At 40.0% G+C, this 16,699-nt stretch overlaps 2 protein-coding genes and 1 pseudogene across 2 annotated transcripts in view; 1 reads left to right on the top strand and 2 right to left on the bottom strand.

The window, feature by feature from the left end:
• Positions 1 to 218: 218 nt before the first annotated feature.
• PDZD11 (PDZ domain containing 11) lies at positions 219 to 2,946 on the bottom strand. The gene is made up of 7 exons (XM_068962742.1): positions 2,882 to 2,946; positions 2,274 to 2,373; positions 1,926 to 2,009; positions 1,599 to 1,655; positions 1,211 to 1,309; positions 927 to 987; positions 219 to 770 (listed from the first exon to the last, which is right to left on the bottom strand). Exons 2-7 carry the CDS (start codon positions 2,358 to 2,360, stop codon positions 736 to 738), a joined length of 423 nt encoding a protein of 140 aa, XP_068818843.1. The 5' UTR covers positions 2,361 to 2,373; positions 2,882 to 2,946; the 3' UTR covers positions 219 to 735.
• A 591-nt stretch (positions 2,947 to 3,537) lies between these two features.
• KIF4A (kinesin family member 4A) overlaps positions 3,538 to 16,699 on the top strand; it is a 129,831-nt gene continuing 116,669 nt past the window's right edge. Inside the window, exons 1-6 of the mRNA XM_068962400.1 lie at positions 3,538 to 3,657; positions 3,774 to 3,888; positions 11,111 to 11,301; positions 12,422 to 12,514; positions 15,010 to 15,176; positions 15,403 to 15,497. Coding sequence (XP_068818501.1) covers positions 3,538 to 3,657; positions 3,774 to 3,888; positions 11,111 to 11,301; positions 12,422 to 12,514; positions 15,010 to 15,176; positions 15,403 to 15,497 — 781 coding nt within the window. The remainder of the gene's footprint in view (positions 3,658 to 3,773; positions 3,889 to 11,110; positions 11,302 to 12,421; positions 12,515 to 15,009; positions 15,177 to 15,402; positions 15,498 to 16,699) is intronic.
• Positions 7,612 to 8,704, bottom strand: LOC138071018 (zinc finger protein Pegasus pseudogene; annotated as a pseudogene).

Here is a 16,699-nt window from a genome sequence, read left to right as displayed (position 1 = left end):
CCCTCACCCTATACCCATTCCTCAGTCATACTGCAGATAAGCTTCCTGGGTCTCCCTAACATTCTGGCCAGAAAGAGACAATTGTGAAGTACGTACAGTGTTGCTCTGTTGCTTCTAGTGGTTCCTCTCTTTGGAAGAGCTTTTATTTTTATCTCAAAAGCATTTATCACCCAACCAGTATCATTCAAAAGTCACACCAACATGTCCTCAGCACTGTATTTTACTTTTTTGCAGAGAGAAAATAGAATGAGGGAGGGGAGGAAAACATGGTTCCATTGCAGTCTCCAAAATGTACGGGTATACACTGCTAGTATAACGATAGGATGAGATGGTCAGGCAGATTACCGGGGAGGCCCCCAATATCCTTTTTTCTACTGATTTGTATATGCTAATGAAAATGACATGAAATATGTGGAATTGCCTAGCACATGGTATTCAATAAATGTCAGCTGCCTTCTCTAGCAGGGTTCTCCACAAGCTAAGAGATACCTAGACATCACCATCCTTCTCCTTCCAGGGTATGAAGCCCACATAGAAAACTAGAGAACTCAAAGCACAGTACAGTTGGGAAAATGCAGTTGGCCGGCTGGCTCAGTGCAGGGTCTTGCTGTCTCCCCATCCTGCCGACTCCACTCTCCCAGGGTGAGGCTGAAAGTAGTTTCCCAGATGGCTTCCCTGAGACCTAGCTAGCTTGTCCTAGGAGATCCCATGTGGAGGGCTGTGGGTTGCAACTCTCTAGTGCACAGTCCTCTCTTTCTGGCGATGATAATCTTGGGGAAAACAAGAAAGAAAAGGAAGAAAAGCACAGGTTATTTTCTGACCTGAGTTCCCAACTCCCCATCACCAACTTGTGGGGCCTCTACTAATCAGTAAAGAGTTCCCACTGAGGGTTCTGCCAGGTAAGCAAAAAAGAGAGAGGCACTTACTGTAGGGAAAGAAGCGGACCCGCATGCTGATTTCTCGAGCTGTCTTCAGGATCTCAACAGCCTGGAAGGAACATGGCAGCTTGTACAAATGAAGAGATACAACCCAGGAAAGAATTATAACAGGAGGAAAGTAGTTTGCCACTCCAACCTTCTGGGTCACCAATAGCTGCCTCCCTCTTATCAAGGTGAAATTCTTTATCAGGTTACACATTAGGCTACTCTTACCCACTGCATCCTACCTGGGATGGCTTCTAGCCTCACCACAGCCCAGGTGCTGTGCTCACCTTGCTGTGCTCAATATCTTGGAAATCCACATCATTCACAGCTAGGACTTGGTCCCCTTCCTGAAGTCCTGCTCGATGTGCATCAGAGTCAGGAATCACCTGTAATATATATAATCAAGGTAGGATAATTTCAAACAGTGTAAGTGAAATTAAATGCCGTTCAAATGTAAGGTACTATATTCGTTGTGTGTGTGTGTGAGAGAGAGAGATGACGTGGGGAAACAGGTGGCTTGCAAGGTAGGAAGTTGTAAGTGGGCAAGGACAGTCTCACTATGCCCCTTCTATAAGTCTACTGAATCATCCTTCTCCCCAGCCTTGGGACATCAGGGTTCAGCAATCTGACAACAAAGGGAAGTAGCTATCCATATTGCCTACCAGGCAGACGCACCTTGGAGATAAAGATGCCCAGCTGGGAGGCCTTTCCTCCTCGGATGTTAAACCCCAACTGTAAGACAAGAGCACAGAAGGGGGCTCAATACAGACCACAAACACAGCAGTATCTAGTAGCATCAATGTATGACAGCTTGCCTTATGTCCCTCAGAGAGCAGTCAGAAGTTGTGCAAGTGGCATCTCAGCTTTTCTGCTCATAAAAGGAAGATTCAGAGCCTCCTTATCTGCTTCCCAATTTATCCCCCCCCCCAACCATGGCCAACTTCTGGGCCTGGTACGGACAAACCTAGCCTGGAATAAGAAGCAACTGTTCCATAAGCTCACCTGAGCTCCAGGGGGCTTCTTCAGTGTAACGATGCGGGGCAGAAACTGGGTCAACTCATTGTTGTAGTCTGGATGGTATACCCTCTGCAAGACACAGCAACCCCAGAGATCTTATTATCAGGCTTACTACTTTAATCCAGAACACAAATGCATCACCCTGAAGCCAGGAGAAGGTGAAGTCATGGACTTGGTTTAAGTAAAACAGGTAACACTGTTTTAGTAACAGTTGCTCAGAATCCAACTTCTAGCTAAGATTCACTCTCCATTGAGCTTTCTAACTGCCATCCTCCCTTTCATATATCATCCTGTGCCTATGGGAAAAAAATTCCTTGTACAGATGGTTCCCACCTCATGAGGAGGAATCCATGCTGGGGGATTCTCATAGGCAGGCAGGAAAACCACCGGGTAGTCATCGTAAGGAATCCGGCTGTCCATCTCCAGCAAGGACCTGGAATGGAAGCGTGAATCAAAGCTGACGAAAATGATTTAAAAGGGAAAACAGCCCAGCAAGTTTTAGAAAACAACCCAACTCATTCCAAGACTGTCAGTCTATATGCCCAGCCCACTTCTAGGTAGGTGATAGATTTTGGGAGAGAAGGAAGAAAACTATCAACTTGGCTGACTATCTGGATGCTAACAACCTCTTAGATACACTATAGAAATGATCTGCTTTCTCACAACAAGCTTGTGAAACATATGTTACCGTCCTCATTCTAGAGAGGAGGAAATCAGGATCGAATCTAAAACTATCTGACTACTTTCGAAATTCAACGGAATGCTGATTCCAACTATCCATATAAACTCGGGGCAAGGCACCGCCCCACATTCCCTAATGTGATGAGTAATGGTGGCGGTCTGCAGATTGGCCTTTCCTTTACCACCAGCCACCTTCCAGATCTCTTTCCCGCATCGTGCCTGAGTCCTGGCCCACAGCACTGTAAAAGTTGTCTTACTACCTCTCCAACCCGCAGGCCTCAGGCGCCGAGTCTCTGCTCACCGCCAACTCAGCCTGGGAACCGGAAGCGGATGTTAGGCTGAGTCGGAAAGAGGCGGGGTCAGGGGGCGACGCGCACGTCCCCCTCCCATGCGTCTTCCTGCGCGCGCCGCGTGCGTGCTCCGCCCTCAGGCTGTCTGCGCTCCGGTTGGCTGGCGCCCCCGGGAGTGATTTGAAACTTGGCGGTTAAACCTCTGGTTGGGACAGGGCGGCGGGAGACCTGGTAAGGGACGTTTAGTTTGGTGAGTTAAGGGGGCACCTTAGCTCAGGATCTGTCCTTCCTGGTACCCTGGTGCTTTGGTTCTTTGTCGTCGTCTCCGCTGGGCTTTTTCTTTCTATCTCAGAGGCCACTTCGCTGTTTTCAGAGGGTCAGGGTGATGGGCAGTCCTGTCCTGGCCAAGACTGAGAGACAGTGACTTTCCCGAGGTAGCGATCCCGCTGGGAGAAAGAGGCTGCCGCCGTAGGCTACCGCTGACTTCCCTAACCCACCACACCCTCCGAGGAGGGCCAGAACTGAAGGAGGACGCTCTCCCACTCCTGCCGACCTACCAAGGTTTATCAAAGAGCATCTTTTTCTTTTTTTTTTACCCTCAGCAGAGACGGTGCAGAAGTAGGATCATGAAGGAAGAGGTGAAGGGCATTCCTGTAAGAGTGGCACTGCGATGTCGCCCTTTGGTCCCCAAAGAGATTAATGAGGGCTGCCAAATGTGCCTTTCCTTCGTACCCGGGGAACCTCAGGTGCGTAGCAGAGTCCTGGGCCTCCCTCTGAACAGCTGGTGCCAAATAGCAGTGAGGGGCACGGTCTAGCCTTTTTTTTTTTTTTCCCCTTACTCCTTGTTCCTTGCCTTCTCTAGGTGGTGGTTGGTACTGACAAATCTTTTACTTACGATTTTGTGTTTGACCCCTCTACTGAACAAGAGGAAGTCTTCAATACAGCAGTAGCACCACTCATAAAAGGCGTATTTAAAGGTGAGACTGGTTGATTCTTCAAACGGTTCTTGAACATATACTATGTGTCAGGCACTGTGATTGGGTGCTGCCAATACAGGAATGGATGAAACATGAGTCCTCCCTTCAAAAAGCCCACAACCTAAGAACTGACCCAATGAAAGTACCTTTATGCTATATTTGCTTTCTATGGTTCTGCTCATCTTTGACTTGTATATGTTTTTGTTTGTTTGCTATGAAACCTCGTTAGATTTTAAGTTCTTTGATGGGTGCTGATGACGCCCTAGTTGAGGCCCAGGCACTGCAAAGCCTCTTGAGGGATTCAGAGGTAAATAATACAGCTTCTGGGCCCTGAAAGAGTTCAAAGTCCAGGGGTAGGAGTGGAAGTAGATGACTATGTACACACTGTTAAACACAGTCGTGTCTGACTCTTTGCGATCCCGTGGACTGTAGCCCACCAGGCTCCTCCATCCATGGGATTCTCCAGGCAAGAATACTGGAGTGGGTTGCTATTTCCTTCTCCAGGGGATCTTCTTGACCCAGGGATTGAACCCAGGTCTCCTGCATTGCAGGCAGAGGCTTTAACCTCTGAGCCACCAGGGAAGCCTGTTAAACACATAAGAAATATTAAACTTTTTGCTTCATTTTTTTTAGACAAAAGTATTTTAAATGTTAAAACCTTTGAGATTTCCTAAAGCCCCTGAATACACTGGCCAGTTAATAATCTTGATTACAGAAGAGAAGCCAGGGCTTTAGTGTTATTTAAGACTATGGCAAAGTTCTGAAGAAGGGAGCAGTGCCAGAGAGGTGTCTAACTGTTAGTCTACTACAGTGGTTAGTCAAGATTCAAAGGATTTAAAAGAAGTAGACCCATGGTGTACTAGTCCTTTAAAGTTGAAAGTGATATTTACACATCATCTAGTCTATTTTTCTTTCCATCCAAAGAAAATTACTTTCTAGCAATGTCTCTGTTAAGTGAACTTCCAGCATCTGGTTAAAATTTTTTTCTTTGACAGAAATATCACAGATTGGTTTTTGGACTACTCTAATTGTGTTAGATTATATTGAGATGAAATTTGCTTCCTAGTAATTTCTACTCAGTGACATTAGTTCTTCCAGGCAACAGCTACTCACATTTTTTTTTCACTTCTTAAAATGATGTCATGGCTTAAGACACATTGAATACTTTGTTTCAGATTTTTAAAATAGTAAAACAGTAATTTCAAACTTAATTTCAAACAAATGTTGCAGGAACAGCATAAAGGACTATTTTTTTCTGAACCCTTTGACATGAGTTGTTGTCCTGATGGTCCCCTGAATACTTTAGTGTATATTTGTTACGAACAGGAGCTTTCTCCTATGTAACTACAATACGACCATCAAAATCATGAAATTAGCATTGTTACATCACTACCATCTGGTACTCAGACCTCATTCAAGTTTCACCAGTTGTCCCAATAATGTCCCATATAGCAGAAGGATCTAGTTCAAAGTCATATGTTGTATTTAGTTGTACTGCCTCTGTAGTCTTCTTTATTATAAAACTCATTTGGTCTTTTGACTTTCATGATCATGACAGTTTTGACAATCACAGGCCAAGTTTGTAAATGATATTTGTTTATGATTAGATTCAGATTGTATATCTTTAGCAGGAATATCGCAGAAGTGGTGCTGTATTCTTCTCATTGAATCCTACGGAACAGCACACAATTTTGATTTGTTCTATTACTACTGGTGTTCTTTATGATCATTTGATTAAGGTGGTATCTGCCAGACGTCTCCTATAAAGTTAATCTTTTTCCTATCTATATATTTGGAGGACCATTATTTTATTCTAATTTTCTTCTAATTAACCATCCTTCCTTTCCTTTAGCCATTCCTAAAGAAAAATATGGCATCCAGACCCTGTATTATTCTGTTATCTTTCACAGAATGTACCTTCACAACTTCATAAGAATGTTAAAGTTCTTCTTTTATATTCTGTTTCTTTTTTTTGAAAGTGTGGCGTTTTTTTGTTCATATATTACAAAAGCAAGGCTTTATTCACAATATGAATTACATAATTGTAAAACTATTACATACTAAATAGTTATTCCAGCATTAAACTGATTTCTGGAATCCTTAAACAATGTAGTGTGTTTTGCAACCATACTCAAGTTTTATGTTTACATACAAAATACGTTCTTTACATCAAAGTACATATTAACAAAACTAAGTTCTAGAAATCATATATTCTGTAAGACTACTTAATGAAAAGTCCTTAGTAGGGAATTAAAAAAAATACATCCATTTGAAAAATATTTTTGTAGAACTTAAATGAAGTTTATTCTGGACTTTTTTTTTTTTAGTTAATATTCCCTTTGTCAAACAGTTCTGCAGATGAATGGCGAACACCTATTTCTAAAATGAAATGGCACTGGAAAATAGCTAGTGAAATTTTTTCAAAGTAAAAGTATATCCTTTACTTGAGTTTCAAGAAGTTGTAGCTACTTACTATATTAATAAAAATCTGAAATAAAATCATTCCCTGTTAATCCCTTTACAGTTTCTTAAAAAGAGTTAGTGGAGATAAATTATCTATCCGCTTTAAAATCTAGTTATGTTCACTGAACAAAAATAAATTTGGTTTCAGAACATTGCCTGTTAACAGTGAAGTATTATAAATAGTCCATGTTAAGCTTTTCTCAACTCATTTCTATAAAATATTTTATTAAAAATAAAATGGAAGAAACATTGAATACTTAATGGAAGATGCCAACATCTTTCCAATACAGAATTTAACTCACAAAAATTTAAATAAAACCTTAAATATTAAAAAAAAATACAATACCAAAAAAGTTTCTAATGTAGATTTGCTTCAAAATTGTTAGTGTGTTTAGAATTAACTAGCTTTCAAGCATTGATACCTTTGGAATACAACTGTATTTCAACTTTAATTCATAGGAATTTTTAAATTATACATTCTAGTTTATAGTTCTGAAAAAAAACTGAACTAAATTGCTCTTTCAAAACATCTTTAGTTGTCAGGAAAAAAAAGTGTTGATCACCCTTTGGCCCAGAATATACAGTTAATAAACTGGTTTTAGCATGAGAGGTCCTCCTTTTTGTTTAATGAATACTTTCATTTTATATTTTGTGGTATTGCTTTTATATGAAGAATAAGTAGAAAAAAAAATAGCCACAAAAGTGTCAAAATGACAGCATCTCGTTTTTGACAATATATACATACAAGGGCCAAGTTACACATTTGGAAGTGACTGCTGTAAAACTAATCTGAGCTGTAAGTGCTAAAAGCAACAGCAGAACAGACTGCAGACTTTCGATTCACAAGCCTCAGATTGACAAGGAGAGTTATATGGAGAAACTCCTTGATGCTGCTCTTTCAACAGTGCAGTGGAGATTAGTTTAGATTAGATATTAAACCACAAGAACTCATTCTAATGGCTTTGTAGCATTTGGAAGAGAGGACAAGATACATTAACTTGGCACTTTGGGGTTTTTGTGGAGACATACCACCAATATTTCCCTTTCACTTACTGTAAGTGTAAAAGTGCTTTTTAGTTAGTACTTAATAGGTAAAATGTTTGCTTGAAGCCAGTTAGTAACACTTTCAAGATTTGAATCAAATTTTAAAAATTTTGCAAAGTACACAGAAAGTAAGAGTTAGTAACAATATATTTTATTGTTTGACCAAGCTGTCTTCAGAGTAAGCTAGTTATTACCCAATATAAAAATGACAGCCTCCTATTCAAATTTATTTACTCTAGATTTATATAGCAGGGTGGGAGCTAGAGTGCTCGGTTGGCTGTTTCCCATGCTTGGACTACTCGTGTGGGCGCTTGGTTCACTGCTTGGACCTCCCACTGGGCTGTAGTTCCTCTGACTGTGACAGCCGAGGTTCAGGGCTGGTGGGAAGAGGAACTCTAAGGGATACTTGCTGACACTACAGAAACTACTGCCTGGGTAGAGGGCTGCTGCATTAGTGAAGGCTTCTTGGTGCAGGGAACTACATCAGGGGGTGCGAGGTTTTGCTTTTCAAGTGGCAAACTGGACAACTGTCCTGCTAGAGTTGAGAGCTGGTTTAATGGGTTGTCAACCATAAGTTCTTGGGGGTCTCTTGGCAGACCCCCTGTTGGTGTGGTTTTTGCCATACTTTCATAGGAGTCACTCTGGATATTTGGGATTTCATGGGCAAAATCATTAAGGTTCTGGCTCCTGAACCACTGTGGAAGGTGGGCTTAAGTTGATTAGTGCTCTTCTGCTATAGGTCAGATTGCTAATTTTCTTCTGTAAACCCCTGCACATTCTCTTGCTGCTTAAGGAAGACCTAGTACCTTAAACCTAGAACCATTTTAGATTTGTGCTTTTGATGATGGGACAGGATGCTTCAATCACTGCAGCAAAAGGAACACAATCCACATTTGTATGGTTTTTCTCCTATATGGGAACACATATGGGCTTCCAGATAACGATCACAGGCAGATGCAAATGGGCATAAGTGACATCAATGAAGTTTCTCACCTGAATGGATTTAAATGTGTTCAGTGAGCCAGGTGGTGCCTTTGCTGGCATAGTTGTAGTATCAACCCTTGAGCTTTTCATCAAAGGTCCTTTCAAACCCATTTACTAACATTCCTGAGTTTTCATCCAAGGAAATTTCAACAGATGGGTGATTGAGTCCATTTTGATCACCATCTGTTCCAGCTCCCTAAAGAGCCTCTTCTTCTTTGTCCCCACTAACTGATCCAGAAATCATGTTGACATGATGAGTCTGCTGAGTCAGGAATTCCTGGAAATCTTTCATGAAGTTCAAAGGCTCTGGTTTCTTTTCACTCATCTTTGTTTTTGAGATATTTATATGGAGTTTACAGTTCATTATACCTTTTCACCCCAAATCAGTTCCCCCCTTTTCTTGCCACTCCAACATTGATGAAATGTAGAGTAATTTAAATTTACTCTGGAGACACACCAAGGGACTCCAGAAGGCCATGGAGGGAATTTCAACTAAACTGAAAAGCCATAGCGTTCACCTGACAGCCACGCTGAGTAACCCCCACCACCTTGTTCAACGCTGCTGCTGTCATCATCAGTGTCTTTGTCACTGCCGCCGCCCTGTTTGTGTGTCTCCAGTTCCATTACTTTCGTATTCTTAACTTGAGAAACTATGGGAATTATGGTCTTTAGAGGCAATAGAAAGTGATTTCAGTGTATATGTGTTTGGTTAATATTGCTCTCAGCTACAAAGATAAAGCCAGTATTTTTCAATCAGCTCAACAGCACCCTGAGTTTTTTGTAAAAAAGTGCTGAAACTTGATTTCCCAGTTATTACTATATATATACATATCTGTGATATTATAGATTATGAAATGTTATTCTCTTGCTCCAGAGTCATGCCAGTTGATATTAGCAATCTATTACAGTGAAAATCTCAATGTAACATCTTAAGATCTTCCAGAACATCAAGGTCTTCATTTACATGAATCAGTTCAGTTCAGTTGCTCAGTTGTGTCCGACTCTTTGCAACCCCATGAATTGCAGCACCCCAGGCCTCCCTGTCCATCACCAACTCCCGGAGTTCACCCAAACTCATGTCCATCGAGTTGGTGATGCCATCCAACCATCTCATCCTCTGTCGCCCCTTCTCCTCTGGCCTCCAATCCCTCCTAGAATCAGAGTCCTTTCCAATGAGTCAACTCTTCACATGAGGTGGCCAAAATATTGGAATTTCAGCTTTAGCATCAGTCCTTCCAATGAACACCCAGGACTGATCCCCTTTAGAATGGACTGGTTGGATCTCCTTGCAGTTCAAAGGACTCTCAAGAGTCTTCTCCAACACCACAGTTCAAAAGCATCAATTCTTTGGCACTCAGCTTTCTTCACAGTCCAACTTTCACATCCGTACATGACCACTGGAAAAACCATAGCCTTGACTAGATGGACATTTGTTGGCAAAGTAATGTCTCTGCTTTTGAATATGCTATCTAAGTTGGTCTTAACTTTCCTTGCAAGGAGTAAGCATCTTTTAATTTCGTGGCTGCAATCACCATCTGTAGTGATTTTGGAGCGCCAAAAAATAGTCTGACACTGTTTCCACTGTTTCCCCATCTATTTTCCATGAAATGATGGGACCGGATGCCATGAGCTTAGTTTTCTGAATGTTGAGCTTTAAACCAACTTTTTCACCCTCCTCTTTCACTTTCATCAAGAGACTTTTTAGTTCCTCTTCACTTTCTGCCATAAGGGTGGTGTCATCTGCATATCTGAGGTTATTGATATTTCTCCTGGCAATCTTGATTCCAGCTTGTGCTTCTTCCAGCCCAGTGTTTCTCATGATGTACTCTGGATATAAGTTAAATAAGCGGGGTGACAATATACAGCCTTGACATACTCCTTTTCCTATTTGGAACCAGTCTGTTGTTCCATGTCCAGTTCTAACTGTTGCTTCCTGACCTGCATATAGGTTTCTCAAGAGGCAGGTCAGGTGGTCTGGTATTCCCATCTCTTTCAGAATTTTCCGCAGTGTATTGTGATCCACACAGTCAAAGGCTTTGGCATAGTCAATAAAACAGAAATAAGTTCTCTCAAAAAAGAAAAAAAAAGGACATACATCACATTAAGTGAAGTCTCTCAGTCGTGCCCAACTCTTTGCAACCTCATGGATAGTAGCCTGCACCAAGCTCCTCCGTCCATGGGATTTTCAAGGCAAGAGTACTGGAGTGGGTTGCCATTTCCTTCTCCAGATATATCACATTGAATCATACTTAAATGATGACATTCTATGAGGAACCTGATAATAGGGTTCAAATGTAGACTTTGTTAATCAAAGAAATACATGTTAGAATCCCTTCTATCTATGCATTTTCTAAGACTTCCAATTAATTCCCATAATTTAGAATTGTTAGGTAGAAAGCAGAATTCTAAAACCCTGAATGACTTTGAGACAGTGACTTAGTCACTATCATTATCTCAGTCATATCTTTAAGTGTTTTACTTCCTAGCTTTTAAGAGCTAGCAAGAGAAGCATACATGTGGGTTCGATATTTTTCTTCTTTGCTTATTTGGAGTAATGCAAAGTCATGGCACCCATGTAATTTTTCTTTGTGTCTGACATTCCCAAGAGACCCTTGTGTTCAGAGAGCAGTCTCCGTTCTGCTACAAGTAATTACTGAAGGACATGGAGGGTATTGATTGGATGAAAATATTTGAGCCCCCATCAGTACACATGTGACTTCTGTTTTGCCAGGATACAATGCAACCGTCCTGGCCTATGGGCAGACTGGCTCTGGAAAAACCTATTCGATGGGAGGTGCATATACTGCAGAGCAAGAAAATGAACCAACAGTTGGGGTCATTCCTAGGGTAATACAACTGCTCTTCAAAGAAATTGATAAAAAGAGTGACTTCGAATTTACTCTGAAAGTATCATACTTGGAGGTAAATGATTTATTTTTATTCTGAATTCAAATTTATCTTTGGGTGGAAAAATAAATGCATATTGAATTTTTCCTGGTATGACTCAATAAATTGAATTTTTAGTAAATTGCATTTTAATAAATTGATAGAGAAAACTTACTGGCTCAGTTGGATCTGGCTCTCACCCAGTTTTTTCCTTGTCAGAGTAGTCTGTTTAATCTGATTGTTAGAGAAGTTGGCATTCCCATATAAAAAGAAGATAGGAATATTTTGAGTTTGGCCTCTATTATTGATTCCCTGTAGAGTCTTTAGAAAAATATTTGATATCCCTTTACTGTTTTGAGGCTTGAGTGATCATGCTGCTACTCCATGAAGAATGTTTATAAAAATTGGGTGAAGTTTTGAGCTGTGTAAGTAATGATAGAGTGTTTATTCAACAGATATTTATTGAATATTACAGGCCCTGTTCTAGGTATTTGGGATATATCAGTGAACAAAACATAAAAGTCCCTACCTTTGTGGATATTTTCATTCTAGTATATAGTAGTATACAAATAGACTGACCAATTACATCTAGCCCTCATGATACCAGAAACATATACCTAGAGACCTTACAACTTCTGATAATCTACCTGGTTGATTCCATAGCAATCATAAGATGTCTTATCTTTAAGGAGCAGTAATTAAATGTATATAATTTAACAAGCAAACATGGTGCTTACTATGAAACAGTACTTAAAGTTCTGGTTGTTGTTGAAATATTCATTGCCATTCACCCTCCAATAAAGACCTATTACTTACATTTTAACAAAATCGGTGAAGGTGATGTTATGACCATCTAAGAACTGAATTTAGATACCCATGTAGCTTTTCATTGTGTCTACTATTCCTAAGAAGCTCACTCTCAAATAGCAGTTTTAATTTTATTACAAGTAATAAATGTGAATTTATTCTTATAAGTATCAATGATTACATTTAGGGTTAAAATCCTTGTCTTAATTATAAAAAATACGTTTGTTGCAAAAAAAAATTTTTTTAATACAGAAAGTCAAAGAATTTTAGAAATCACTTGTGGTCCCACAACTCCTTGATTACCACTGTTGACATCTTGTTTTTACCACTTTGTTTTCAATAATGCCAGATTTACAATGAAGAAATCTTGGATCTTCTATGCCCATCTCGTGAGAAAGCCCCTCAAATAAATATACGGGAGGATCCTAAGGAAGGCATAAAGGTGTGTTTGTCTCTCATTTGATGTTATTTTAAAATGTTGGCCACTTCTAACTGTTCACACTCCCTTTATTTGCCACTGTGGTTTTAAATGACCGTTAGCACCTCAGTCTTTTAGGTTCTGTGTGAATTAGGTCCTAATTCCCTTTGCTAATCTAGAATTCCTGGATGGGAACTCTTGTGGGGAAGGAAGTTTTACTACCTTCTTAGAGAAGGTTAGAGAGGCTGCTGCTGCCGCTGCTGCTGCTAAGTTGCTTCAGTCATGTCTGACTCTGTGCAACCCCATAGGCGGCAGCCCACCAGGCTCCTCTGTCCCTGGGATTCTCCAGGCAAGCATACTGGAGTAGGTTGCCATTTCCTTCTCCATATTACCTCTTGAAGGAATGCTAATATCAATTAAATGTTTATTGGCTATTTACAGAGTCCTGAGGCTGGGCTGTCCGGTATGGTAGTCACCAGCCATAAATGGCTGTTTAAACTTAAATGAACTGCAATTGAATATAGTTTGAAATTCAGTCTCTCAGCCACACCAGCCACATATCAAGTGCTCATGTGACTAGTGGCTACTGTATTAGATAGCACAGATATGGAACATGGTCATAGAAAATTCTGTTAGCCCTGTAAGAGACATTGTGCTAGATCTCTGTAAGGATATTTAGAAAGTAAGATGATACCAAAATTTTGAGTTTACCATAGGAAGAAGAGATCACTTATTTGAGAGGCTTCTGCCACATGGTATAGATGTAGGCTGAGGACCTGTAGCTGAACAAAGTTTGAGGCAAGGTTGGGAGTTTTGTATATGGGAGTGGGCCAAATCCAGAAGCCAGAAAACAGGCAGAGTTTGGTTCTAGCAGCAGCTTGAGTATTCAGGAGTTGGAGAATTTGAGGAGGGGAGTAGATAAGAATAGGGTAGTGCAGACTTAGGACAACTTGGTAAAATAATACCTTATGCATCTCCCTCTCCTTCTCTCTGTACCGAAAATTGAAATTTAGGTTGCAGGTGCCTGAGAGGCAGTTGCCTGTGCTTCTGAAATTTTTTTCCTTCTGAGCCATTAAGTCATTAGCCAGGCACTAAGGCAAAGCTTGAAGGATCAGACCTATTTTGAAAGCCTGATAAGCATGGAATACAGGAAGACAATTTGCATGGTGGGGATAAGAAACCTGGGTAAGATGCATGCTATCACCAGAAAGAATGTTGGTACTTAGCCAGCTTTTGACTGGCTAAGATCTTCTGTGTGCCTAAACTATACTAGAGCAGGAATTAAATCCCAAACACTATTTGAGCGGAAATTTGCAATACAGAGAAGTGTGAATTTCTGATTCAAATTGTGGTGGGTAAGGGAAAGTTTGTAAGTACTGTTCAAATGGCATGGATGGTAAGAAGTAAGTAAAGAAGTAAGGGCATTCTTGTAGTAAGGAATAGCTTAAAGCAGGAAAGCAGAAAATATACTCATGGGGGTAGTAAGATTAGGTTAGTCTGTCTGGATTAGAGGATATGTCTTAGGAACTAATAGGAGCTATGTTAAGACCAGATTATGAAGCCAGACTAAAGAGCTTGGTTTCTATCTCTGTGAATAGTATATAAGCTACTTAATACTTCCTGTGGCTACTTTTATCAAGTTTTTATCTTTCCGTGTATATCTCTGACTAAGTTAGCTCCTGGGAGGTTAGGAGAATATCTTAAAATCTCTTTGTACTCTCATTATTTCACATGGGGCTTAGGGGTTTGGTGACATTTTAGGAAGCAGGATTTTCAGAAGGCTAAACAAGAATGGGAAAAGGAGAGACTAGGATGAGGGAGGAAAATTTGGGGAAATTGCCTTATTTTTCAGGCATGTGAAGTAATATGGGTCTGGATTAGACAGTAGATATGGAAAGGAAAAGGAAGCAATGGATTCAAAAGAAGAATTATGGAGAGTTGGTAATAGATGAAATATGGAGGAAGAAGAGGAATTAAGGGCAAATCTGAAGTTTTGAGAATAGAGATCTAGAAATGAAGAAGTAGTGTAGAGAATCACTGTTGGTGGAAGGAAGATGAGTTTGGTTTTGAAATGTAGGACTAGAAATTAGGGCCACAGATGTTGATTTGGGAGTTATGGCATTCTAAAATCGTAGCATATTAGGGCTAGAAGGGACTTCATTATCATCTAGTTCAATCTCCAGAGGCTCCAAGAGATTTTAACTTATACAGCTTCTCCTGGGTAGATAGAGTACCAAACCTAGGACCCTGTTTTCCTAATCAGTGGAAATTGTACTAGGCTATTTTCCCTAGTGAAAGTGAAATATAAAATGGGCCTGAGATATAGGAAAGAACATAGGGCCACATGGAGGAGAAAGTAGCAAAGAGAAATACTACAGCTATTTGTGTTGCCCTTACTATTCTTAAGGCCAAAGCTTACCTTCACCTGAGGCTCCCTGGAAGGCACTTATCCATTGCTACCCTAAAATGATGAAGTATTTGAAGTTGAATTATAAGAGTTTTTTCTTTCTCTGAATTAGATTGTGGGACTCACTGAGAAGACTGTTTTCATTGCTCTGGATACTGTTTCCTGTTTGGAGCAGGGCAACAACTGTAGGACTGTGGCCTCCACGGCTATGAACTCCCAGTCTTCTCGATCTCATGCCATCTTCACAATCTCCATAGAGCAAAGAAAGAAAAGTGACAAGTAAGTTACAGTTTAAAGAGTTAAGATTTTTAATGTTAGTTCTACTAAAGTTGAATAATTGCTTCTTGATTTGACAAATAATCAAACATCAGTACTCTGAGTACTTGTAATAAATCAATCCATTTAGACTGACTTGAAAGAAAATGAGAGCAGGCAGATGAGCCTTGATACTCACCTGCCCTCAAAGTTGTGTACCGTTCTCACCTACGTCCTGTTATTTTCATAGGAATAGCAGCTTTCGCTCCAAGCTGCATCTCGTAGACCTTGCTGGATCAGAAAGACAGAAGAAAACCAAGGCTGAAGGGGATCGTCTAAAAGAGGGTGAGAGTAATTAAGGCCACAGTCATAGATAAAAACCTCTAATACTCTTATTGCTATTGTTGGTGTCTTGACTGGAATATTTCAGGTCACGTTCTAACAATATCAACAATTCAAGTTTGAGGCTGATTTCAGAAATAGTGAAAAACTGTTTCTTTTCCTTGCACTAATTTCCTAATTTAGGTATGAGATTTGGATCTGGTCCTTGGTTTGATTTCATCTGGCCCAGGCAAGTTTTAGTTTTTGTTTTGTTTTATCCCCAACTACTTATTAAAATCAGTATACTGATTCTGTCATTCCAAGTATTCACTATCCTTCCCCATATGTTGTCACTTATAAACCTCATCAGCATGGTTTCCATATCTCCATTTAAGTTGTTAGATATAAATGATGATGCTCCTAAGGCTAGAAGAACCCCATGGTGTATGCTATTAATATTAGAAACCTTCATCCAGCATGCTAGTGACCTGATAATCTGCATGCTTTGGCAATGGTCTTTCAAGCAATTATTAATCTAGCTAACAAAAATTAACAACCAGCTCCCATTTCTCAATTTATACTTATTTATCTTTTATGTCATAAAAGATTTTGTCAAATGCCTTGCTAATATCCAGATATACTATGTCTACCATATTTCTCATGGCTACCAGCTTACTAACAGTGCAAAAAATAAATAAGGATTAGCCTAAATCAACTATTTCTAAGTGAATTCAAGCTGGCTTCTAGTGCTTATTCTTCCATTTCTAGGTTCTTGCAAGCCATCCCTGTAATAATCTAGAAGACTTATATCAAACTTACTGGTCTGTAATTTATGGAATTAACCTTTTTTTCCTGAAAATTGAAATTACATCTGCCCACTCTTCTGGAACATCCTTCTCTGTGATGCCTGAAATATCATTGACATAGCTTCAGCATTCTTGTTTGAAATTACTCGCAGTTCCCTCAGCTATAATTCATCTGGTCCAAGATATTTGAACTCTCATTAAAGTAGTTAAGTTCTCGCTTACTACTTCTTTACTCATATTGGGCTTCAGTTCCTTCTTGGGAACTGAGAAGGCAGAAACAGAAATAGTAATTGAGGAATTTTACCTCTTTGTCATTTATCATTATTATACTGCTGACACAGGGTAGAGACCTATTTCTTCCTCATTCAGCTTTTTGTTCTGAATATATTTAAAAGTGCCCTTTTTGTACTATGTTTGTAC

The sequence above is a fragment of the Capricornis sumatraensis genome, chromosome X (assembly GCF_032405125.1).
Source record: "Capricornis sumatraensis isolate serow.1 chromosome X, serow.2, whole genome shotgun sequence".
NCBI classification, from domain to species: domain Eukaryota; kingdom Metazoa; phylum Chordata; class Mammalia; order Artiodactyla; family Bovidae; genus Capricornis; species Capricornis sumatraensis.
Note: the sequence above shows the minus strand (reverse complement) of the source record. Positions and strands in the feature narration are given on the sequence as shown.

Excerpts from the sequence above, each read along its gene's own strand:
- PDZD11 (XM_068962742.1), bottom strand. The coding sequence starts at position 2,360 with ATGGACAGCCGGATTCCTTACGATGACTACCCGGTGGTTTTCCTGCCT. Across the intron at positions 1,656-1,925 it reads AGAAGCCCCCTGGAGCTCAG|TTGGGGTTTAACATCCGAGG; the intron begins GTGAGCTTATGG and ends CTTGTCTTACAG. Across the intron at positions 988-1,210 it reads AAGATATTGAGCACAGCAAG|GCTGTTGAGATCCTGAAGAC; the intron begins GTGAGCACAGCA and ends TGTTCCTTCCAG.